Here is a 26,821-nt window from a genome sequence, read left to right as displayed (position 1 = left end):
CAAGGAATAATTTAAAGAAATAAATAAAAAACCTGGATGTATAAAAACAAAGAACCAGAGAAAATCCATGTGCATTCAAATATATTTATTTTTTAGCTTAAGCAAGACAAGTGGTGAACAAATTCATAATGAAATGCCACCCAGAGATTAGCAGCTGGCCATGCATGCAACTGACAGAGTGAGAAACCAACAAATTGTTTCCGATACCAGTGTGCAGGTTTAACTCTGTGTTGCACCAGGCCACCCTGAATATCTGTTGGTGGGGTATTTAGCACCCATTCATCATCTCAGCTCAAAGCCACATACTAGCCGGATGACCATCACCTACACATCTACCAAGTAAATAGGCAGCATACAAATGCATTTTTCTTGTTCAGTAGCCAATGACACAGCAGTGTGACCAGATGCAGATACATCATCACAGAGACACACAAAAGTCGCCCCCTTCACTCAGCTGATAATCTTTCCTGCATTCCTTGCAGACAAAAGTGCCATGCGATGTAACATGAATGAGGACTCCTTGAGGGCAGGGGGTAGGGCTGTCCCCAGGTTTGAGCCCGGGTGGCAGAGATTCTCAGAAAAGCTGTTGCAGCACAACCAACAGAAATGTTGCCCACAGTGACTGTGTGAGACGACTCTCCTGACGTCCTCAGGTTCCTGATGAAAGCTGGGATCAGTTAAGAGTGGAAGGTGCAGACATTTGGGGGATCCTACAGTAAGAGGTGGCAGTGCCCTCATTTCTAATGATTTATGTATATATCCCAGCCTTGTCTGGATGCAAACTCGTAAGTTCACAAAATATTAGAGGTGGGACAGATTATCTACTCCAGACCATTCACCTTACAGTTAGAAATGTGGCATCCCAGAGGTGCAAGGCAACTTGCTAAAGGTAGAGCATGGTAGCGGCAGGCCCAGAGTGGAATGCAATATGATAACCGCCACCCCAAAGTACGCTGACTCTGAGTACGTGGCCAAATTTTTCAGCAAGATGAGACAGTGTACTTTATTCCCAAAAAAAGTCCCAAATGTGTAAAGGCATAAAACATGGCTTAATCAGCTCTCTTCTGAGGGGCTCCCTGTCGTTATCTCTCTCTGTCTCTGTCTCTCTTTGTCTCTCTTTCTGTCACACACACACACATGCGCACAATTAATTACCCTTGCTGAGTGGAGTTTTCTTGGTAGACACACACAGATCCAACATCTTCAGGAAGATACTTTACAGAGCATGTTTCTCAATCCAGGTCTTTGTGTGAGCTCTGGGAAACTGGCTTATTTTCTAGAACAATAGGTGGTTCTGAAATCAGAAGATCATCATCTCCAAAGGAGTTCTGGTCTGTGTTTACAAAGTTGGGGATGTCAAATTTCATGAGCCTGTTCAGCTCCTCCTCTGGCTGCTCGCTGCTTCTGATGACTTCCTGGAGCTGAACATCATTGTGAAGGGCTGTGGTCTGCTGACAAATTTTGGCCTTGTCCAAGTGTTCTACTTCATTAATGTAGCAGTGAAAGAGAGACCTGGATTCCTCATTGCCCTGTCGAAAAAACACCTTATCCGGCTCGAGTGGTCTTCCAAAGTCTGACACAAAGCTGTTCATTCTGAATCTCTTCTCTGAAGACTCTGCATTGCTGTAAAGAAATGTGAAATAAAAGATTGCTTATACTCAGCCCATTCTCCTACAGAATCCTGGTTTTCAGGATGTAGGGCAGGCTGGCATATTTCCACTGAGCAAGTATTGAGTGCAAGTCCCTATACAGAGCATGCAGACAAACATCAGAACTGAGAGACAGTATTTCTGAACATGTACAAATAAACCCAAGGCAAAAAAGCCTCAACATGAGGGCCCCTGGACCTTCCTAGAAAGAGACATTTGCTGAGGATCTCCTGATATTCATCATACACCAGCATTTTTCAGAGGGACTCTTCAATCATCTCTATTGTAATTACTTGAAGTGCTTCTTAAAAGGTAGAATCCTGAGTTTCAGACTTTCAGAATCTCTGGAAGTAGAATCCAGTAATCTATATTTTTATAGAATCTCCAGGATCACTACTCATGCTCAAGTTTAGAGCAAGTGACCTACATCAGGCCAGTCTAAACAATGACAATCTCACAGAGATGATTTCACATTTCTCAAAGTACTGTCATATCCATTTATCTCACCCAGTTTTCAAAACTGACCAGTGCAGTCACTTAGGGCAAACATTACTATACCTGATTTACAAATGCACGAGCTAAGGTAAGGAGCAGTCAGATTGCCCACTTCGGTCTCACAACCAGTTAGTGACAGGAGTGGGAGGAGCATAGATTCAATTCACGGGTCTGGAAGATCTGATCCTATTTACGAAACTCCAAGTTATCAAGTGTCACCTGCATTTCAGAGATCAGTAACCCTAGAAATTTTGCAGTCCAGCTAGTTGAGGGCTTTTACTTCAGATCGATCTCCTACTGTGATTACCTGGGTGATATCACACAAGAAATTTCTCTCAGAAGCCTGACTTTTTCCTTTTAGTGATAAGTCTGGTGAACAAATCTCATTGCCCATTGAGCAAAAGTGATGTGAAGATCATTTATTTACTCAAGAGTATGACATGCAGTAAGTCATGTGTTCAGAAGTTAAAGAACAATCACTTCAGGAAGACTCTGAATGACTTCTGCTCTCATGCAAATTTAAGTGGTCTTACATTTTAGTGGGTAATTTTCTTCCCTTGTCACTTCGCTCCTGTTTAAAAGATATTTGAGAACAGAGATGAGGGTGTCAGCAACCCGTACCTAATAAGCTAAACTGTTAGCTGGCAAAAAGAAGGGTTTAAAGCATTTGGGGAAAAACAGCATGAATAAGATTGCTGGGGCCCATACCATTCCCAATGGCAGGGCTAAGAAGTTCTGAGTAACAGCTTTTCTGCCTGTCTGGAGCATCAGCTGAGTGTGAAAGCAGACCCAAAAACCCATCTGTGTGCAGCAGCCCTTCTATCACACAAGCCACATTTTCTCAGGATCAAGAATTGGGTCCATTAATTACCCTTGTTGAAGAACAAAGGCACAGAGAGCTTTATCCCTCCCTAGGACAGAGCCAAGGCAGCACTCCCCGTGATCTCCAGGTGTGATGACAGGGCAATTGGTCTGATTATCCCTCCCTGAGAACAAGAGAAAAGTTCATCTTCGTAGTCTTAGATTCTGGTAAGCATTAAATACTCAGTAGATCGACCTTTTATTCCTCTTTCCTTGCCTGATAAACTAAAAGACCTGTATGTGAATACCCGTGATCACGGACACAGCTTGCTTCAATGTAGTTTCTAGTCATCCTACTACTGGGTAACATTTACATACAGAAACCCATAGATCATAAGTATAAAATTCAATATGTTTTCATTAATTTATATACCCATGTAACCACTGCCCTCAATCAAGGTATATTGAATATTTCCTTTATCCTTCCATTCCATTTCCACCTTCTTTAGGTTACACTGCTCTGATCTCTTTTTCCATTAATCGGCTTGGCCTGTTCTTGACCTTCCAGTCCATTTCCACTTCCAACAGGCAATCCGTTTTGATTTTTATCACCTCGGATCAGTGTAGCCTGTTCTTGAAATTCATACAAGTGGAATCATACAGTATACAGCTTTTTGTGCCTGTGTTCTTTTGCTCAGTGTTTCCGAGGTTCATCTATGTTGTAGCACTTAACAAGTTTGTTCTTTTCCTTGCTCAGTATAATTCCATCGTATAAATACACTACAATTTGTTAATTCATTTTCCTGTTAAAAGCCATTTGGATTTTTTCCCATTTGAAGTTGTAAGTAAAACTGCTATGAACATTCTTGAAAAGTCTCTCTGTAGATATTTGTTTTTATTGCTCTTGAGTACATGCCTAAGAGTAGAATTACTGGGTCATTAGTACACGTGGGCTTAACTTTATAAGAAATCACGGTGAATTTTTCAAAGTGGTTGTGCTGTTTTATACCCTCACCACAGCATTATAAGAATTAGAGTTGTTCCACGTCCTTGTCAACATTTGGTGTTGTCAGTCTTTTCAATGTCAGCCATTCTCATGGGAGAGACCTGTCACCTCACTGTGATTTTAATGTGTACTTCTCTGACGTATAATAATATAAAGTATCTTTTCATGTCCTTATTGGTTATTGGTTTATCTTTTTTTATGAAGTATCTGTATAAGTCTTTCGCCCATTTTTTAAATTGGGTTGTTTTTCGTTATTGATTTGTAGAAGTCTGGTAATATATTCTGAATACAAGTCCTTTGTCAGAAATATATATATATTCCAAACATTTTTTCTGATAATATATTCTGAATACAGTCTTTTGCTAGATATATTTTCTGCAAACATTTTCTCTTGATCTGTGATTTGTATTTTCGTTTTCTTAAAAATGTCTTCTGATGAGCAAAAGCTTTAAGTTTCAGTTAAGTTCAATTCATTTACTCTTATGTTTATTGCCTTTATACCCTCTCTAATAAATAATTGCTAATCCTAAAATCACAAAGATATTCTCTATGCTTTCTTCTAGAATCATACCGTCTGATACAGTAAGTAGCCACTTGCCACGGGTGGCTATTTAAATTTAAATCAAGTAAAATTAAGTAAACTTTAAAATTTAATTTTCTGGTCATAGTATTCACATTTCAAGTGCTCAATAAGCTCATGTGACTAGTGGATACCCGATTAGACAGCACAGAGAATGTTTCCATCATCACAGAAAGTTCTATTGGACAGAGCTATTCTAAGGAGCTTTCTGGGTATATGATCTATACTGAGATAGGGGACAAGGTTCATTTTTTCCTTATGTTTATCCCACCACTATGGTTATAAATTGGCCTTATATAAAATTCACTGTAGTATTTCTACGTACTAACAAACAGTAAGAAAACTAAAAAAAAATTCCATTTACAATAGCATAAAAAAATAGAATACTTAGGAATAAATCTAATGAAGAATGTGGTTTGGTTACACCTGTAAAAATTAGAAATTACCAAAACCAAACATCATAAATTCCACCTTGATTAAAATTATGGTTGAAACCAGAAGCCACAAGCTTCAATAACTGCAACATTGAAATAATGAGAAACTTTGATATGTTGACTGAGCTAGCAATTAACACCTTGTTATAAGTATCATAAAAAAAAAAGAATAAAGAATCTTTATGCTAGAAATGAATGTATGTGTCCCTCCAAAATTCATAGGTCGAAATTAAATACCCCATGTGAAAGTATTAGAAGATAGGACCTTGGAGAGGTGATTAAGTTATGATGGTGGAGCTCTCATGAATGAGATTAATGCCCTTATAAAAAAAGGCACCAAGAGAGCTCCCTCACTCCTTCCTCCATGTGAAGACACAGTGAGATCCCCATCTCACTGAACCAGGAAACAAGTCCTCGACAGACACTGAACCTGCCAGCACCCTGACCTTGGACTTCTCAGCCTCCAAATTGTGAGAAATAATTTGTTACTTATAAGCCACCTAGTCTATGGCATTCTGTTATGTCAGACTGCACAGACTAAGACAATTTTTACACAATTTAGAAACACCGAGAATTTTAGTGCCTTTATTTTTGTCTCAGTCCTACCTATTCTTTATCCCGTTATCATGAAATTGAAATCGAGCTGACATGTTCAGGAGTACTCCCGTACCAACCTAACCTTTAAAAAGTTACAATTGTTTATTCTGACAGAAACTTGAACCTTGAAATTGTTTGTTTCACTTATTTGTTTTAAGAATTTGTACTCCTCATTTTCAGCTTGTTATAAGAAATGCAATTTGAACTTAACCAGTGATTGCGACATCACTGAACTGCACCAGCCAGAACAAAAAGACTCTTCAGACTGTTCTGATTCTTAGTCTTTTCTTTTTCTCACCACGGGCTGTGTCATGTATTCTCTCTCCCTGCAGAATAATCTGAACCTGAACAGAGAGCCTTTAAGCTATCCTGTTCTCTGACAGTGACTGTCATTCACTTCCATGAAATTCTCCTGCTCACAAACTCTGACTCCCCAAACTCTTCTGCCTTATATTTCAGACCCTCCACCCTCATATCAGCTGGACTTTCCTGTGTTCTCTTTCACCAGTCCTCTCCTAACGTCCAGCCACATGGGACCTGACTGTCCCCCGAGGCAGTCAGGACTGTCCCTCTCTTTGCCTTTGCTTGTGCTGTTCATTCTACTCCTCTTTGTCTATCAAAATCAAATGCCTTCTTCACTGTCCAATTCAAACATCACTGCCTCATGGAGAGTCTGATCTCCCAACAGGCAGGAATCTATCTCTCTCTTGTGCCGCTGCTATATTTTACTGACCTTCTCTTAGAGATTGTTCCCCTTCCTGGCTCCTGTCAGAGCTATTTGTATACAGTCCTTTCTCTCCTACATCTGCTAGTCTGTATTTTATTTATCTTTGCATCTCTCAAAGGGCCTTGCAGCCATAAGCCCCCCAATCAGTGTTCTGAATGGCTTATCTGCAGGGTGGTCCAAAGCCCTGATTCCCATGAGAGATACAGCCACCTCCAGTGTTTAGTGAAGTGTACCTTCCTCTGTGACCCAAAAAGAGATTAGATCAGGAGGACAAACACTCCTCCCACTTCTATTGGCAGAGGAAAAAAAATCCCACAATGTTCTGAGTTATTCCCCCTAGGATTTTCCAGATTTGTGACTAGTTTTTAAAAATGAAAGATCTGCTGCTGTGCAGAGTCTTAGCATGCCCACAACTCTCCTTAGGTTTGCCCTGCTCATGAAAAGTGGTGGGCAGACGAGCTGCGGGTGTCTGGTATTTCCAGTGGACTTTTAAAGATGTGTAAGATAAACAAAGACCTAATAAGAGTGAAAGTTTCTATACTTAACAACCTGAGAAAATAGTAATAACCACTAACATTTATGGAGCCATAGCCTATGCTAAGAGCTTTATCTCGTGTAATTAGCCCAACTAGAGGCTCCAACTAAACACTTCTCTGTGTGTAGAAGAAGCACCGTTTGGTTGCATTAGCAGTCGGTGGAACTTAGCAATCTCTCTTGTCAGTCTCTCTGGGGCACTTCCTTGGGATGACCTTTGACATAGCCCTGGGCAAGCCCGCAGCTGTGCACTCAGTAAGCACCTCTTAAGTGATGGGTAATTAAAAGTAACTCCTGAACTAAAGTGGATAAATGGAATCAGATTCATAAAATAGTCGAATTTTCTACCTGTTGGTAGTGGTAGACACCTCCAAATGACAGGACCTCCTCGGGAACCACTCACTGCATCTGCGTTCTGCCAACTAGTTCCTATGACCTGGGTCATTATCAAACACCTTGAATGCTAACACTTTCCTGCTATTAGCTTTTAGTTGCTAATATCCATCTTTTAGTGAATGCCATATTCAGGTAAATTGCAACTCAAGGTAAAATGTAATTCCATTTTTACAAAGTCATGAGCCTCTAATGAAGAACACTTCCTCCCTCCAGCCCCGCACCCCCAACACACACACACCTGGACAAAGTGCACTTAAGAAAGGCTACAAAGGAGGGTATATGAGATATATGATGTCTGGGTTTGATAATTTTTTTTTAAGAATTCCAAAATTTTCAACATAAAAGTGCGATCTAAGCCTTTCCTGTAACTCTCTCTCTGGCAGATTTATGATAATGGGGCTATAATGCTTTAACAAGACAGCAAAGAGAATAAATGGCTCCTTAGCTAAGAAAGTAGGGGAAAATGGTTCTTTATTCATCACTATCCATGAAGAATCCAGATAAGAGGTTCCCTCCCCCCGACCCCCCGTCACAGAATAGCAAATATTCCATGAGGAAAATAATCCCCATTAAAGCTACATCTCGGGCCTAAAAGCTTTTAAGAAAGGTGATGTCAGCTTTGTGACAGCCTTTCTCCCTCTGCAGTGTACTTCACTAGTGAGCACCAATATCTGGTTCGCTTCTCTTCTGGACACACAGATTACCCTTCCCAGCCGGGCTCAGGTGTGCACGGCTAGCTCTGACCAATGAGCTGTGAGAGGAAGGGATAAAGAACAGGGAGCAAGAGTGAGATCTCCAGGCTTTTCTTCCCCCTCACAGTAATCAAGAAAGCTGGGAAGTGGGGAAAATGCATCTACAAATGGAGAAGCTCATGCCAACCCCTAGAAGATATGTAACTTGAGCAAGAAATGAGTCTGGGTTGTGTTATACTGAGATTTGGGAGTTGGTACTGTCTCGTAATCTAGTCTAATTACTGTACATTTCCTCCCTTAACAGAAGTCACTCAGTAGTCATTGATCCCAGAACTGAAATTATTAATCTAACATGATCCCAAAATGAAAACCTCAGGGGGCAAACTTGCCCATTTTATTGTGGTGTCATTGGCTCTATGTAGTTGAATTGATCTCAACCCTGCAATCCAAAGCTAATAAATGAAGGTCCATCCACGGATGGCAAATATATCTTCTTTCTCAGGTAAACAGTGATTTATTCCTGATGGCTGCCTGGAGTGGTGGTTTGAAAATGATTCTGACGTAAAGTATTAGCTATGCAGAGAAGATAACACCAATCGATTAGTGATGTCTGTGGAAGGCATGAGCGTAGGACGTGGGGGCTGGGGTGATGGTCTCTGCCATCCTTGGGCCTCACTACTGTCAAAGGGATGCACATGTGTCAGTAGTGATGAGATCTTCATGAGCCATTCAGCCCTGCCCCGAGTTGCCTCCATGGGGAAAAAGATAGTGTTAAGTCACAGATTCAACCCTAGTTCATTTTGAGCTTGCAGACTTGATCAGATGTCTTAACCAGAACTCTGGAGTCACATTTCAAAAGTGTGCTATCTGATATCCTACTTGAGGAAGTTACCAAGGATATCCTTGATAACAAACTACCAGGAGAGCTTAATATATAAAGAAGTCGGAATTCCAACACGTCAGTCCCTTTTCACCCTTCACCATGGTCCTCCGCTGAGACTCCTTTCCAAATTCATCTTACTGTTTTACTGAGACACACTCAAGCTAGAGCTGGGGTTGAATGAGGCAACATTTTGACAAGTGTAGCTGCTGAATGAATGCTTAGGGCCTGGCTGTTGAGGGGGAAGAAGAGCTTCTTCTCTCTCCTGCTCTTTGCATAGACATTTCAGCTCTCACCAGGACTTCCACTTACACTGAAGGCGTGAACTAATCTTCACTGAGTGCCACTGTGAGCCCAGGGTATGCCAGAAGCTCCATGGCATTAGCTCACTTAATCTTTCCCAAATCGTGGGGGCAGATACTATTTATTTTTACAGATGAGGAATCTCAAGTATAAAGAGGTTAAAAATCCAGCCCAAAGTTTCAGTAAGTAAATCTGGAAATGTGTGACTCTGGAGCCCATGCTTGGTCCAGTATGTGATAAAAGAAAACAAATCTAATTGCTTACTAATATCTTACTAATATTTTTCATTCGATAGAAAGGGGAGATTAAAAATTACTGTATGAAATAATTTAATGTAGTAGTTAATAACAGGAATTTCAGAGTCAACGAGTCTTTAGTTTGAGGACTAGCTCCAAAGTTTTGGTTTTTTTTTGTTTTTGTTAGCTTGTTTTTACCTGTGAGACCTCAGACAAGTGGTTCGGCCTCATTTTTCCCATCTGTAAAGTGAGAATACTTACAAGGTTTACTACTTCATCTTCCCATGAGTACTTAATGAGATTATACATAGAAAGTGATTAGCAGATCCTGGCATATGGTAATTTTTTTTTTTAAAAAAAGCTCTCATTATTTTCAATGATTTATCATTCTTCCCTCCATGCCTAATTATCACAGGCAAACTTAAAATTGGTTGTTTCATATTAAAGTTGGCTGACTGGAGAAAATAATATTCGTTTTAGAGAAAATTTCTGCCAAATAAATGTCAAGTTTACTAAGATCTAAAAGCCTTTTTAATTGATCTATCTAGGAATTTTTCCACATGTATGTTTCTTTCAGTCTTCTATTATGATAGACTGCAACCGAATGCCTTGTCTTACACTGCCCCAGACTCAAAAAAAAGTATTTAAGGTGTGGCCCGAGGGCTGATCAATCCATTATTTTACTAAAAGTAAAAAAGTTTAGATTTTCTCCTAAACCTCATTAACAGCATGTAGAGTTACAATGACCCCTGTTCTTTGATTGAGATTATTCAGAACCAATGTCAAAAGAGAAACCATTTGCAGTAGGCCTAAACTGCCAATTGGAAGAATGGAAATGCAAGTCACCAAGATCACCAAGGTCACCAAGACATATTAAGGAAACGTAGTAGTCAGGATTCTCCAGAAAACAGAAGCAATAGGTGAATGAGTGAGTGTGTGTCTATGTATGTATGTATGTATGTATGTATGTATGTATGTACATATATATGTATCTCTCTATTTATCTACCTATCATCCATCTATCATCTATCTATCTATCTATCTATCTATCTATCTATCTATCTATCGATCATCTATCTAGCTATGTATCATCTTTCTATCTGTCTACAGAGAGAAGGGGAGACAGATTTATTTTAAGGAATTGGTCCATGTGGTTGTGGAGATTGGCAAGTCCAAAATCTGCAGGTAGGCCAACAGGCTGCACACCCAGGAAAGAGTTGCAGTTTGAGTCAGATTTTTGCCAGATTCCTTTTTGCTAGAGGCAGGTCAATCTGTCTCTAGAAAGGCCTTCTATTGATTGTATAAGGGCTACCCACATTATATAGGATGATCTGCTTTACTCGAAGAATATTGATTTAAATAATCTAATTTAAAAAAATAACTGGAAAACATCTATAATAATATTTGACTGAATACCTGGGTACCATGGCCTAGCCGAGCTGACATATAAAATTAACCATTGCAGGAGATAATGTTCTATTTTGGGCTAGTGTTTTCATCTGTAAAACTGCCTGCATCCTACATCAACTAAATCTATCTCAATAACCCTGCAAAAATCCATCTGTCTCTCAGAGGAAAAGGAAGATAATAGGGTGTTATTATTCCCTGAGATGCGCCCTAATCTGAGTTTGTTCTTGGCTTCTCTTACTACTGTTGCAATTGACACCACATTTTCAAATCCCATGGACCAATACAAAAGGAGCAAAGTCATGTGCAGGACATTGAAAGAGAAAGGAAGAGTTCTTATGTTTTTAGTGGCTTTTTAGTGACTGTTAAAGAGATTCTCAATCATATGTCTCCATATGCTTCAATAAAATGGTATTTTCCTTTCATTTAAAATGTGTTTAATCTTTTTCCAGAACCTGATGTCTTGAAATAGCTGAGTTGTAGGCAGAAATGTTCCCTTTACCCAGGCATTTGCTATAGCTGAAGTGCAGACTGGAGACTAAACAATAGACCCTGGAGACTGAGTAAGGAAATCCAATAATAAGAATAGTGCTGGCAGGCTGTAGAGATTACGTGAGATGGTGGATGTAAAAGTTAGGATTTGTGCTAACTTTCTTCCATTTACTCCCCAGCTCCCTTTCTACCCTTTCCGTTCTTTGATGGCAGCTCTGGCTGCTGGTTGTGTTGTGTTCAGCCAATGGGAGCAATGGTGGGAGATGAGGAGGAGGAGGGAGGAAAGTATGATCTCTCTGAGAGGTCTCATGGGCTAGCCTGTGAGACCCAAAGTCACAGCTCCCCTCAGCTGCCCACTCTGCAGAACTGCTGGGTTCCAGTCAGTCCCCCTTCAGACTGGGGTGGTATCTACTCAGTGTTGCAAGCCCTGAGGTGCTACCTATCCTGTAGGGTTGTCCTCCTTCCTGGCCACAACTTGTGAATAGTCTCTCCAACAAAAGCTCTTCTAATTACCTAATTTAAGTATGCTACCTGTGCCTGCTGGGGTCAAGCGTAAAGGGATTCAACATGTTATTTTTTTAAAAAGAGTTGGAATAAAAAAAAATTCTCTAAAACATTTCTGAGATTTTTGCAAACCATACTAAATGCACATCTTCTGATGTTACTCAATGTTCTCTAAGCACCCATGTAATAAGTTCCTTCTTAAATCCAAAGCCCAAGACAAATACTCTTTATCCTGCTACGAGAAATCACATAATCCTTAGTGTTTCCCTTTTTATCCTAGTTTCAAGAAAACTCAGTGTTCAATTCAGTGTTTATCATCAATGATTCAGTCTAATATCCTGTAACAACTATTTCTCTGCTCCTTAAAATGTTTTTAAAAACTAGTTTTCATCCTGCTTTGTTGTTGTCCTTTTTCACTGTTTTCAGTCTGGTGAGTCACCTAAATTCTTTGGGGACTAAGGAGAAATACATCTTAACAGATAAATATTTCAATATAAAAATCATGCCTGGATCAGTATTAAGACTATGCAAAAGAACGAAGAAACCCAGGTTAATAAGGGTCCACTTGAAAACAAGCTCCAGAGGCAAGCAGCACAATGCCAGGAGAAGGCAGATCCCACCCACAAGTACCTGAGTCCAGGCAGCAAATCCAAAAACAGGTCTGTCTCTCCATCAACTGGAAGTAACCCCAGCCCTGGATACTATTTCTGTTTCTTCAGTTTCCTGTGGGTCTTAACAGTCATTTAGGAACGGCCCAAACTTACTCTTGGTGTGGAGCTCCTGTCTTGGTCAGCAAGGTCAGCACAAAAAACATGAAAATTACGAAGACTGCGAGACCAACCCAAAATCCAATCACAATGGAATCTGCAAGACAGTTAATATTGGGATTAGTATTTCGCAGCAGTTGAAAACTTGAACATTCAAGGGGTCTGAGCTTTCTGGTACATAAAATGAGAAAAGACATCAATAATCTTACGAGACAATTTTTTCTCTCTCTCTTTTTTTTTTTTTTTGGTAGAAGCTTTATTCATAATAGCCATCCCCTCCTCCACCCCCATCCCCCAAAAAACAACCTGGAAATAATATAAATCAGTATGCAAGGGATGAACAAATGTGGTCGACTCATACAGTGAAATACTACATTGTAGTATAATTGGAAGGACTGCTATATACGCAACAACATACATGACTTTATGAGACCATTCTGACCCATTCGTCGACTGGGGACAGATGAAATATACGGAATGAGAGAGAGGGAAGTGTCTGTCACTGCTGGGTTTCTGTCTCAGATAACACTAAGAGACTTTGGCCTTACTGACTCTTGGTTTCCACATCCCAGTGAAGGAACCTAGGCCATCTAGGCCTTTGAGATTTCACTGAAGTGCCTTGAGTTAGCGAATACAGTTTTTAGTAGAGATTGCATTTCTATTTAACTTACAAATGCAAAATTAGATACAATATGAAGTTTTAAGTGAATTCTTATTCAAAACAACCCAATGTTGTATTTTCACTTCTGTTCACACGGGAATAGCTCAGGTCTTCATGACCTTTTGCTAACATGTGAATGGCATCCCGCGTGCTCTAGTCTTCTGTCTTTCTGTGTATTTCATCTCTGTATAAACCTCCTTTATCACAGCTCTGATAATACCTCTCTTTTATGAAAATTTCTTCAACAAAGATAAAATTGACCTTTTCCAGATTAAAAGGGATTCCATACATAAAGCACTTTATACAATGTTTGGCATCTGAGAAGATGGTACCCCATATTTTCCAGCTATTATTATTAAAATTATCATTTTCTCCCAGTTCACCCCTACTTTAAATCCTATGTTTCCAATCAGACTTAGGGACATGGTGTTCCTGTATTTACCTTAACTCTTAGCCACAGCTTCCTAAGACTTAAGTCTTTTCAGAGGCTCTTACCTTTACCTGGCTGGAAAAACCTGCCCCCACCTGGAGCTGATAAAAGTCCATCCATCCTTCCAAGCCCATTCCTTATGTCACCTCCTTCACCAAGGACTAATTTCCCCACCTGAGGACTCTCTCCTTCCTCTGAACCCCATGACATTATGGTCATGTGCTTCTCTACATGGCCCTTCCTTGGCCAGTAGACACAAGTGTATGTTCTGGGATGGGAATGAGACTGGACTATCTACAGAATCTAGCATAGACAAAATAAGGTCTCAAATCTAGGGGAGACAACAAAGTTGAATCATTTTATATTTTCTGACCTATTCTAATAAGTTTATCTACATAGAAATACAGTGAGGATGCTTACTAATTGAAAAAAATGGAGCTTATACACTAAACGTGATTAAATGCAAAACATCCTCTGTATACATAATGTTTTTTCTAAAGTGAAGAAATCAGATTAGAAATTTACTCTGCATATTCATATTTTTATTCTCCATATACTATTGCTTGGAGGTTAACAACTTTTATTTAACGACATTTATTCATTACTCTGGATGCAAAATTAATATATCTTTCCTGGAGTTAAGTGTGCCGAAAAATAGAAACTGTAGACTTTGTCTTATAATGGAAATGAGGCCTAAAAAGTCCATAAGGTCAAATATCAAGAGCACATGTATACAAGTGCAACTAATATATAACAGCAACATCTCAATTATGGGGGCACTGCTCACTTATTATATGGATAAATGAGAGCACACTGTATTTCAACTGCTTGCATAGCAAAAACAAATTCAAAGTAATACACCAGCATTATATTTAAATTCTCAATTAAAAATTTAATCTAGTCGTTTTGATTCATTTTTCAAATCTGTTTACTAGGAAGGACATCTTTCATGCTGCAAATGATGCCTGCATCTCCTCCACTTCCTTAAACCTGGGGTGGGCAGAGGTGGAGAAAAGATACCTTAAACCCAGCCCAGTTCCCTCCCCGTGCCCTGCTAGTGCCACAAAGCAACGATAATGTGGGACATGTGAGGGTCGCAGCCCTCAGGCAGCTGTGGGGGAGCAGAGTGCAGATGAGGAGGACTGTGGTTAGAATTTGAGAATCCCCATGATCCAACAACATTTCCAAATGTTTTCTTGATAATGCAGCATCTATGTTTCTCATCACATGTTTCATTTAATCTCGCTCATTTGTGTTGCTTTGCTTATTCACATTCCCCCTCAAATGAAATTCTACTTCTTTAAATTATTTCCGTTAATTCTCTTCTACTCATCCTCTGCCAAGTGGCCCAACCCCAGGGTACTTTCTCACCCTGAGTTCCTTTCCAGAAGTATGGGAGATTCCCAATCTCATCCCAGGAACATCTGAACTCCCTTGAAATTTTATTTATATGCCAAGTTTCATGAGCAAGGGCACTGTGGTAAAATGGGAACATGCAGCCCCTGGTCTTCCTCAAAACACCCTTTCTTGGAAGGAAGTCAGAATAGTGGTTCACATAGAGAGAAGCTCCAATGAGGCCAGTGGTTAAGGAAACCAAGACAAGCCTTCCACAGGGGGTTCTAATGGAGCCAAGCAGCCATCCTGTCCTGTCTAGAAACTGAGCAACTCTGACAGCATTATAGTAAGAGAGTAGAGTACATTGCTCAGGGAATTCCAAATGAGATGTGTCATAATAAAATAACTTCCTCTTAACCTGATCTCTAATGAATGGAACAAAATGAGAGCTGAAAGCTCATAGCTGCACATCTTTGACTGGTATGGTCTTTTCTCTATGTAGCATCTTTTCTACTCTAAGGTAGGACTATGGCAACTACCTCGTCTTTCACCACTTCCTCTCCACTTCCTAAGAATAAATTGTGATCTTTCCTTCTCATGGTTGTGTGTAAAACAGAGGTTAATATTTAATTTGAAAGACAGGGTTCAGGATACCAGAGCCAGCAATGCCCTCACACCACTTCTGGTTCCTAAGGTGTTAGGGTTAGTTCTGTGGTATGAATTCCTGGCAATGGACCAACGAGGATGCTCCAGGATTTGTCTCTGCTATGCCTGCAATGTCCCGTCTTATTCCCAGCCTTCACGAGCTCTAACTCTGCTTCTCAGCTTGCTAACCCAGCTTCTTGCTGACGCATCCATGCATGTATCTGGCATTATCTGTAAGTTGGCATATGATAAAAACATAGAATGTCACCATCACTGATGGCTCAAAATAAGAGGATGTTCCTTCAGTCTTTCCTCAACGCAGAAGCTAGAGTGGTGCTGCTACGATGTAACCATGTCCACTCATTGACTTTTAGGCTTTTGCTTCTGCTTCTCAAAGAACGCCCTGTCTCACCAAGCTAAGCCCTGCATAAATGTCCCACTTCTCTTCTTTATAGCAAAATTCTTGAGAGATCTGTCTGTACGTACTGTCTCCAATTCCTCTCCTCTTGTTTTTCTTGAACCAAGTCCATCGGCCTTCCCCTCCCACCACTTTACTGAAATGCTTTTAAAATCATTGCCAGTAACTTCTACATTGTAAATCCAACAGTTAAGTCTTAGTCCTCACCTAACTTGACCTAATAGCAGCATTCGACATAGACCATCATCTCATCCTTGAAATCCTTTCTTCACTTGGCTTCCAGGAAACCACGATTGCCCAGTTTTCTTCCTCTCTTTCTGGAAACTCCACTCAGGTTCCTTTGCTGCTGTCTTCTCGACACCCCTCAATTTCTAAATACTAGTGTGTCCCAGGGCTCAATTCTTGGACCTCTTTTGTTTTCTACCTACACTCATTCATCCGGTCTCTTGAGTTTGAATACCACTTATATGCTGATGACTCTCAAATTTCACTGCACACCTTTCCCCTCCATGTCCTCTTGGATGTCTGGTAAGTCTCAATTAAACAGGTCCAAAACTGAGCTCATGAAGTTCTTGCTTCTCCCATAGTCTTAGTTAATTGGCGAATCATCCTGACAATTAGCAAGATCACAAATCTTCAAATCATCCTTGGCCCTTCTCTTTCTCTTCCATCCCTTTGCCAATCCATTGAAAAATCCTACTTGATCAAAAAGTATCCAGAACTTATATACTTCTCACCACTCCACTGCCCCCACCATAGTCTAAGCTACTATCGCCAGCTGCCTGGACTACTGCGATAGCTCCCCGACTGGTCTCTGCTTCCAATCTTATTCCCTTCCTTCTCCTGCTGCACAGTGGTTGTATTGAAACCTGAGCCAGATACCACACCACTCCTTTTCTCCAAACCCTGAAATGACTTCTCAAAAAAAAAAAAAAAAAGAAAAGAAAGAAAGAAAAGAACAGAATCGAAGTCATTAGCGCGACTTCTAGGGCCTGTGTACCCTCTTCCCCCTTCCCGGACTTCGTCTCCTGCTGTTCTGCCTCTTACTCGCTCCCTTGTGCCATGCTGGACTCGCTGTTGATCCTTAAAGGTTCCAGTTCATTCTTGCCATGGAACGATTTCTGGAATGTTCTTCTCCAGATTCCTTACAGGTCAATCTCTCACTTTCTTAAGGCCTTCCACAGCCGCTCTGTCTATACTTTCACCTCCATACTCCACATCATCTTCTCTTTTATTTATTCTTTTTTATTTATTTTTTTAAATCACCATCTGGCGTGGTTTAATTATTTAACTTATTTATTATCTTTCTCTCCCACTAGAATTCAAGACCTACATGAGGAGGTATCTTTGTCTTTTATGTTCACTGTTTTATCTCTAGTGCTTAAAACAGTACTGCACATACAGGCACAATAGATATGTGCTGAATGAATGAAAGTCCATTCCACTGGTACCAAAGATGTCACATATATGTCTACTTTTGATACATTATAACGTTCAATACCGGATTAAAAGCTGAGGGCAAAAGGAACATTCAAATGGCCATCAGAGGTTATTTCTCAGATGAAAGACCCTTTGAAGGTAGGAATTTTAATTTCAGCAGACAGAAGAACCTAGTCTAACTAAAGATGCAGCTATTGTTGCCAAGTATGACCCATTACAGGTAAAGCAAATGAAGATAACTGTTATGGTCATTCCTATCCTGACCTTGAAATGTATTGCTGCTATTCTTTTGTACCTATTATCCAAATGGCTTTGAATTTTGCTCAGAAAAACAAAAGGCTCGACTTGAAGGTCAGAAACACAGCATTTTAAAATGAAAGAACCTATATCAATGTACATAGCACAATAGTGACCATCCTTTTTATTTTCCTGTATGTATGGGGGATTTAAAAAAAATTTTAATTCTTTTCTGTCTCATATATTGTCAAGCTAAGGGCCTCTTATTTAATCAGAGCTCTTACATCAGAACAGTAAAGACTCAACTAGACATTTTTGGTTTCTTCCTGATGTGAATGTTAAAACTCGCAAAAGCATTCTTTATTAGTGGTACAGTAGGTAAGGTAAGTCTGTAATGTGTCACACTTCTGCCTGTCTTTTGCAGAAATTTTTTCTAGTTATAATTATTTCTAGACTCTAACGTACTTCTAAAAGATTTCAAACGAACAAAAACTCATAGACAACAGTTTATGCTACCAGAGGGATAGGGGGTAGGAGGGAAGAGGTAGATAAGGGTAAAAGGGGAAAATATATGGTGTTAGAAAATTTGTTATTGGGTGGTGAACATGCAATGCAGTATATAGAAGATGTATTATTGTAAATTATATGGTTTTACTAACTGATGTCACCCCAATAAACTTAATTTTAAAAGCTTTAAAATAAATACATAAATAAAATGCTTTTTTTAAAAAAGATTTTCAATTGTCTCTGGAAATGTACCAACCAAAATTACAATAGCATGTATGTCTTCTTTGCCACTTAAACTAAGGAAAAGGAGCAAAAGCAAACTGACACAAAAAATAAATGTGTTACTTAGGTGTAAAAGCCTATATTAAAGGGAAGTATATGGCAATTTGCCCAGCCATTTTGATTTCCACTAAAATTTTTAACAAGCAGTGTCTTTACTTAAATTTTCCCAGAAAAAGAACAGATCAAAGAATTAAATTAAAGAGAGTAATTTCACATTCTGTCAGTAACAGTCTTCCATCAGCTAATCAGTGACAGCATATCCTATGGATCCCATGCGCCTTTTTTTTTTTTTTATTTCCACAAAGAAGTAATGAGCAGACATGAATAAAGGAATACGTGAAAGCATTTAATTATTACTATTCACTTCAGAGGTAAAGGATATGCAGCTTAGTTCATGGTTTTTTAAGGCACAAAAATAGAAAGTCCTCTATAGAAGAAATGAGTAATTCCAAAGCCCTTTACAGACCCATTGGTAGAGATCAGAAGGTAGGAACCAGCAGGATTATTCCTGCCTCCATCCCTCTAATTTCCCAGTGAAATGTTCTAACACAGCCACCAGCAAACAGTGGCATCTGAGCCCTTAGGACCTGCACATGATGCCTGGGCTGTTATGACCTTTCCTACAACAGGGAAATGAGACAAAGGCTAAACCACTTAAATAACTGAAATGAGGAGTTGACCAAGATAGTAATTTAGGAGTCTTCTGAGTTCCATTTCTCCAAGGACATAACAAATACATGGCTATATATGGAACAATTCCCTCTGAAAGAGATCCAAGCACAAACTGAATGACTCCCACATATCTAGCAAATGAAAAAATACTCACATCTAAGTGGGTGGGAAAGGCTGAGACATACTCTTGCCATAAAACTCACTCCTAGCACAAGCAATACACAATTGGGAGGGAACCCCCAACTCCTACCTTCTCCCTAAGGAGGAAAGGGTTTGGATTGTACATCTAGAGCCCTACTTTTTAAGACTCCCACTTGAGAGGTGGGCCCCCAAAACATCTAGCTCTGAAAATCAACAGGGCTTGCATCCACAAGAACCCCAAGATTATATAGCTAACGAAGAAGTAGTTCTTAGTGGGCTTACAAGTCCTTACCATGGCTAGCCCTTCAGGGCTCAGTGCAGAGGGAACAGGCAAAAACACCATTCTCCCAGTCTTTCTTTAAAGGATTTATCTGCTTACTTTAAAAGATGCTGCCCAAAGGCCAGGCATCTAATTTAGCAGGCATTTAGGGGCTGGCGATCCTTCCCAGAGACCAGTGAAGCCAATGGACACCTCTCCAACCTTCTCCCTTCACCCTACTCCAATAATAAAACCAAGTCACCAATATCTCCCTGAAAGGAGATTGTACACAGGTCTGGTGGCCTAGCTTTTGCAGCGGCTACCCAAGGGACAGGCCTCCCAGCTCCTGCCTCTGATATGCGATGAGGCTTGTATTCATGAGTCCCACAGGACTATAATAAACAAAGAAGCAGTTCTTAACAAGCACAGGAACATCCCTCCATGGCTACACACTGGGCCCAGCACAGAAGGAGCAGACAAAAAGCCCATCTCCCAGTTTCTCCTTGGAAGAGATTTAACTACATACTTTTCAGCTGCTCTCTGAGGGTCTGGCTTCTAATAAGACTGTATCTAGGTGATGATCATGATCCTCTCTTTGGGACATGGAAGTCTTGACATATCATCAACTACTAAGAGCCACTAAGAACAAAGATGGTTGCTTGGACAATCATAAAAATATGAGAGACAACAAGGAGCTCAGGCTTGGCTGAGTGTCAAGGTCCATCTCCTACGCAAGCCCGCTCCATCAAGACTAGGAGAAGTGGCTGTTTAATCTAATGCACAGAAACCAACACAGAGAGTCAAGGGAAACAAAGAAAAGGAGGAATGTGTTTCAAATAAAGGAACAAGATAAATCTCCAGAAACAGATCTTAATGAAATAAAAATAAATTATCCAATAGAATTCAAAACAATGGTCTATACATAGGAGGTAAGCTAATTGACATAAGTCTTAAAGGTTATTTTTTTGGATTTGACACCAAAAGCAAAGGCAACAAAAGCAAAAACAAACAAATGGGACTACATCAAACTAAAAGACTTCTGTACGACAAAGCAAACCGTCAACAAAATGAAAGGCGACCTATGTAATGAGAGAAAATATTGGCAACCCCATATCTGATAAGGGGTTAATATCCAAAATATACAAAGAACTCATACAATTCAATAGGAAAAAATATATAATTAAAAAATGGGCAAAGGACCTGAATAGACATTTTCCCAAAGGCATCCAAATGGCCAACAGGCACATGGAAAGGTGCTCAACACCACTAATTATGAGGGAAATACAAATGAAAACCACAATAAGATCATCACTTCATATCTATTAGAATATCTATTATCAAAGACACAAGCAATAACAAATGTTGGTGAGGATATAGAGAAAAGGGACCCCTCATCCACTGCTGGTGTTGGTAGGAATGTAAACTGGTATAGGCACTGGGAAAACCAGTATGGAGTTTCCTCAAGAAATTAAAAACAGAACTACCGTGTGATCAGAATTCTACTTCTGGGCCTATATCCAAAGGAAACCACTATCTTGAAGAGGATATTCATACTTCCGTGTTCACTGCAGCATTATTCACAATAGCCAAAGTAGGAAAACAACCTGAAGTGTCCATCAATGGGTGAATGGATCAAGAAAACGTGATACACATACAATATGAAATATTCAGAAGAAAGAAATTATGTTCTTTATGACAACATGGATGAACTTGTGTTGGGCATTATGCCAAGGAAATAAGCCAGACAGAAAAAGACAAATATAGTATGATATCACTTACATGTGAAACCTAAAAAAATAAATAAATAAATAGTCGAACTTGTAGTAACAGACTAGAAAATTGGTTACCAGGGACTGAGGGGTGGGGGAAATAGGGAGATGTTGGTAAAAGGATACAAACTTTCAGTTATAAAAATGCATAAAGTCTGAGGACCTAGCGTATAACATGGTGAGTATAGTACAATACTATACTGTATAACTGAAATTTGCAAGAGAGTAGAACTTAAATGTTCTCACCAATAAATAAGTAAATGAACAGAAATACCTGAGGTGATCAAAACGTTAATTAATCCTTTCGCAACGTACACATACATCAGATCCTCACTTTGTATACTTTAAATATATTCCAGCTTTGTCAATTATACCTCGATAAACCTGAAAGAAAAAAATGAAAGTCCTCCTCGCAAGGAGGCAGCAAGCGGATGCGATGGACTGTGAAACCCCCAAAGAGTCAGAGTGGCAGTGGCCAGGGGATACGAAAAGAGCAAAAGCATTTCCTTTGTCGCATCTGCATCTCCAGTTCTAATCTCTCCTATATTTCCTAATGCGTCCCCTTAACCTGAACGAGTAACAAACCTAAAATCTTGGTAGTGCTGAGGATATTCACTTTGAAACAACCAAACCTCTCTGAAATATTTATGGGATAGCCATGACAGGACCTGGGAGCGGCCAGCAGTCCCTGCTTATTATGTCAATTCTACTTAAAAACAAAGACGCTTCATGCTGGCCAGTCACCATTCAGTTACGACTGGAGTTGAACACTGACCTTTCATAGAATTATATTTCCTTGCTCTGTGCCAGATCGTTAATCATTCCAATAACATGAAACACAATTCATGCCTCTGCCGCACAGTTAGGAATAATCATAGGCTCTTCTTGTCAATCATTATGAACACACACAGACAGACCGCTCTCCACAGTTCCAGAAGACCAATGGAGCTGAAAGGATGCTGCTGAGTGTATGCTACAAAGGAAGGTTCTTCAGTTAATAGTTCCAGATTGTACTTCTGTCACATTTTTGATAGTCCAAATGTTCACACAGTTTGGGAGAGCTGGAATTGTCAGTGCTTAAACAAAATATCTCAATTTGAAGATGATGTTGATTTATGTTCCCCCACTAAGGGAAGCTTTCAAACCCTTTGTCACCCAGAATCACCAAGGCCCTCATGTAAAACCATCCCTGAACAATCGGCCTATATTTGGAGTGGGCGTTTTCTGGGGTTTGTGGGGGAGGGAAGGTAATGGACAGAGTTCTGTAAAAAAGAACGTTCAGGAAAAGTAATTCCTGGAGATTTCACAGGTTAAGACAAATACATATTATGCTTACAATGAAGAATTGTATAAGACTTACATTTATGAGCCTTCAGTCCTTCAAAGGAAACTGGTCCAATCTCATAATACTCATATTCCCAGGTGTAATCGGAATTAGGTGCAGACTGATGAAATGTTCTGTTAGAAATTAATCTCTCGGCAGACATCTCCGCCCTGCACAAATGGAGAAAGGCAAGTGCAGAACTTGTTAACTCGTCCACAACTGCACAGACACTCTAATTGCTCGTGACCATATTCAGGATTTCAGCAGGCAATGGCCTCAGAAAGGTCCTATATCTACTAAGTCAGGGAGAGGCCCTCACTGGCTAACCACACCTCGTGCCAAGTGTCCACTATTTCCTTTTATTTCTCCACTAGACTGAAATGTATTTGAAACCAGACACCACATCTTCCTTTGCTGCTGTCCCTCAGAACTTAACCCAGTGCCTGACATGTAATCAATATTTAATAACTGTTGAATAAAGGAAGAGAAGGAGGGAGAGAGTGCAGCAAAATCTGTGAGCTTTCAACTTCAGCCTCACCCCTAATACCTGCATGAGTATGTAAAGGGCCTATGGGGAATAAATAAACTTGGTATCAGAATTAGCTCAGTCTATATCTATTGACATATGCAACAATAAAGGCATGTAACTAATCTAATGAAATGGGGTGAAGAAAAGAAGTGGACAACAAAAGTTGTATAATGGGAGAAGATCCTCAGTGGAAGTCCAGTTCTCACCCACTGCTTACTCCTAAAATTTGTCCTATTTTCAGGAGGTCTCAAGTGTCTTTCTTATGATGATATTAGATTAGCAAATTCTCATGAGAGAAGAGGTTGCATTGTGCAGCATGGATGCCTAAGGCGATAAGTCAACAGAGTCAATATTCAATACCGAGGACCTACTATGTGCAATACGCTGCATATTGTGGGATAGGGGGAGATGCTTGAGACACAGACCCGGACCCCACAGACCTTCCTTTATAATGGGAAAGGAATATAAAGTGACAAATTACAGCAATATTAGAGAACAGCTGAATGAAACACCAGAAGAGTCACTGAGCAGTTACCATCACTGGGTCCCACAAACCAAAATCTTTCTGCAGTTCTCCTTCTCCTATCCCAACCAAGGGTCAGTATACCCACCACTGCCTCTGGGGCTCAGGCAAAATCAGCATCACCCCTCTGCCCCAAGGCATGAGTCACGACTTCCCCTCCTCCTCTCTTCCCCATCCTCTGTCCTGGACCCCATAGAAACAGACTCCAACCCTTCATCATCATATTGTTCAAAAGATGGAGTGCTTTGGTCCAGAGATGCATGCCAGTGTCAGAATTGGAGCTTGACTCTGAGTATCCAGGCAGATAGATCATTCCTCCAAAGGTAGAAGAGAAGGTACCAATTCTCATTTGAGAAAGTGGGCTACACAAATTTTAAGAAACACTGCGTGTTAAGTATTCAGCAACCGTTTTAATGCCAGCACAAAAATAGCATAAAACCATTATTACAGTATCGTCTTTGGCCTTTCTATTATTTGAACAAGGGGTTATTTCCCTGAACAACAAAATTAATTTCCTCAGGAAATGAAAATTAACACTTCAAATCCAAGGAGCACTATCCTCATATATGAGCATTTTATGAGAGAGAGGGGAGTAGCTCTTTAGTTGTTGGATTCAGAGATAAATGGCAAATTAGGATAAACATAATTTTCATTTGAGGATGTTAAGAATGCCACCAGGGTCTTCATCTTTGCTCTATCCTCATTTGCTATGTAGCCAGGCAAGACATTCATCTCTTGCAGCCACATTTTCCTCATCTGCAAAAGTGATCATCCTGGTTGCCGGAAAATGTCAGGAAACGGTCTGGCTATAGTCGCCAGTAGCCACCATCAGCACCAGCCTGGCCCACATCTCAAAACTCTTTTTTTTCTGCTTCTACTCTTACTACCCCATTGAGATCCTTTCTCCATACATCAGCCAATGATCTTTGAAAAGGATAATCTGACCTCGTCATTCTTTAATACTTTTAATGCCTTCCCATTAATACTAAAATCCTTAAAATATCCTACAAGCTTATGACCCAGGCTCCGCTGTCTCCTCTTGCTATACAGTGTATTAAACTACTTGCATTGATCGCATTTATTCTTATACTTCATGCTCTCTGCTACTTGCACACATGCTGTGCCCTCTGGCAGAAGTGTCCTTTCTACCACCCCATCCTATCCCATTCCTTCTCCCTGGCATATTCCATCGTCCACATCAGGAGATTGGCAAATCCGGCCCACCACCTGTTTTTGTACAGACTGAAAGCAAAGAATGATTTTTAACACTTTTTAATGGTTGAAAATATCAAAAGAATAATTTATAACATTCAAGTATCAGTGTCTATAAATAGTTTTATTGGTACACAGCCATTCTCATTTGTTTTTATACTTTGGATTGTTTCTCTAACATTACAACAGAGCTGAGTATTTGTGACAGAGATAGCACGGCCTGAAGATTATTATATTTACTTTCTAGTCTTTATAGAAAGAGTTTGCCAAGCCCTCCTCTAGAGCCATGAAAAAAAGAAAAGATCTGAGCTTCAGTTTTCACATCAGAAAAATGAAGATGATATCGGTACCTGCTACATGGAATTGCTTTGATGTTGCATGAACTGTAAGTAGATTAAATGTGATGTTGCATAAAATGAAGTGGCCAGAACCCAGGCTAAGATGAATAAATAATAGTGCTATTATTACTAGCTAAGAAACGCTAGTCTGGAAGAGAAAAGCTTAGGTTTGTTCTTTAGCTATCACCGACACTCCTGTCAGCCAATTCCTATCAAATTTACCATGTAATTAATTGATCTATGTGCTCCAGACAAATGAATAAAATTATAATAAAAGTAACTCAAAGGCATTCGTTTAGATGGTTTAAAAGTTATAATGAGAAGCATGTACACCGTGGGATTCGTGCTGTTCTATCAAGTCAAAGATATGGTAATAACACCTCTCCTTTCTCTCCTCTCTCTCTCTAAGGGAAATAAGATGAAATCTGGTTTGATCATATCATTTTTATTACAATTCAGCATTACAGACAATGTGATAAGCAGAACGGAGGGAACCGCGAGGCTTCATTCAGTGTTAGAATGGTTAACAGAAAAATAGCAAAAAGTACATAAAACAATGAAGAAAATACAGCTGGGGGAGTGTCTTTCATGGTCTGTCCAAGCAGCTCCCCGCACAGCTATGCTCTTCTCCACACCTGTGCACAGCGGTGGCCCCCACCTGTGGGCGCCCAGGCCCGCCAGACCCGCAGGTGTTCCTGCTATTCCCTCGGGTCAGAAAGAAGCATCAATGGCACTTCAGAGGGCTGGCCAACAACTAGCAAATAAAATACATCTCTAAAAGAGTCAGATATCAAGGAATATCAGCCACTTACCTACCATAGAAAAGTGCTTTTCCATCCGTTCCTTTACTCCCTCTTATGTCATTCCTGTTCATCAAAACAAACCATTTAGGATAGATAGAGACCAACAGATAATGAAAGTCACGTGGACAAAGGCCCTGAAAGTGGAAAGGCTGTCCTTTAAGAGAGGAGAAAAGCCCTGACAAATACCTGGAGACAAGAGTAAGTGAATCACAGAGCCAGCCTATTGGAGGCTCTCCAGCGAAGCAGAATGAAATGGTGGACAGTCTCTTCCAGAGCAGCCACCATTTTGATAATCTCCAGAGAAAAGGGGAGCTTTTGTTTCCACTGCTTTTTCTTCTCAGTTCTTAACTCCCAAAGATAGGTTTGGAGGATAGACTCTCTGGACTCTCCTTTAAAGTAGTCACCTGGCACCCTTGAAAAAGTCCAATAGGCAATACTTTTTCATACAAGTCTCAAATTCATCGGTTTGGGCCATCAAATGCCCAATGACAAACAATAAGCAGAAGGCCATAGGAAGGCAGTATTTTATATAACATCCATTATCGAAGACCTAGGTTGCCTCTCTCTGAGCTTTTGCAGTAACATAAGCTGTCACTGGTTCACCTTTTGGCAAATGCCAGCATGTCTGGATAGCAGCCCCCAGAGTCTGATATTCTCATCACAGCGAGGACCGTCTGGGTCATAACTGGCAGGGAGGGAGTGGCTGTCTGGCACTGGCTTACTCACGGGTGGGGGTAGGGGGTGGAGGCACTAAGCAAGCAGCTGCTCCCTCCTAAACACAGAGAACAGGAAACGC

At 40.1% G+C, this 26,821-nt stretch overlaps 1 protein-coding gene across 2 annotated transcripts in view; it reads right to left on the bottom strand.

Annotated features, from left to right (window-relative positions):
- The window catches only part of MRAP2 (melanocortin 2 receptor accessory protein 2), a 39,676-nt gene continuing 12,855 nt past the window's right edge, over positions 1 to 26,821 (bottom strand). The window contains exons 2-4 of one of the 2 annotated variants that reach the window (XM_016158109.2): positions 22,657 to 22,790; positions 12,498 to 12,597; positions 3 to 1,623 (exon numbers count right to left, since the gene is read on the bottom strand). In XM_016158109.2, the coding sequence (XP_016013595.2) occupies positions 1,233 to 1,623; positions 12,498 to 12,597; positions 22,657 to 22,783 (618 nt within the window). In that variant the 5' untranslated portion in view covers positions 22,784 to 22,790 and the 3' untranslated portion in view covers positions 3 to 1,232. Of the gene's footprint in view, positions 1,624 to 12,363; positions 12,598 to 22,656; positions 22,791 to 26,821 lie in introns of those variants that run through there. The other variant, XM_036219872.1, reaches the window with a different exon arrangement.

This window comes from Rousettus aegyptiacus, unplaced genomic scaffold (genome assembly GCF_014176215.1).
Source record: "Rousettus aegyptiacus isolate mRouAeg1 unplaced genomic scaffold, mRouAeg1.p scaffold_m13_p_1, whole genome shotgun sequence".
NCBI lineage: Eukaryota > Metazoa > Chordata > Mammalia > Chiroptera > Pteropodidae > Rousettus > Rousettus aegyptiacus.
The sequence above is the reverse complement of the archived record's forward strand: the minus strand, read 5'-3'. Positions and strand labels throughout refer to the sequence as shown.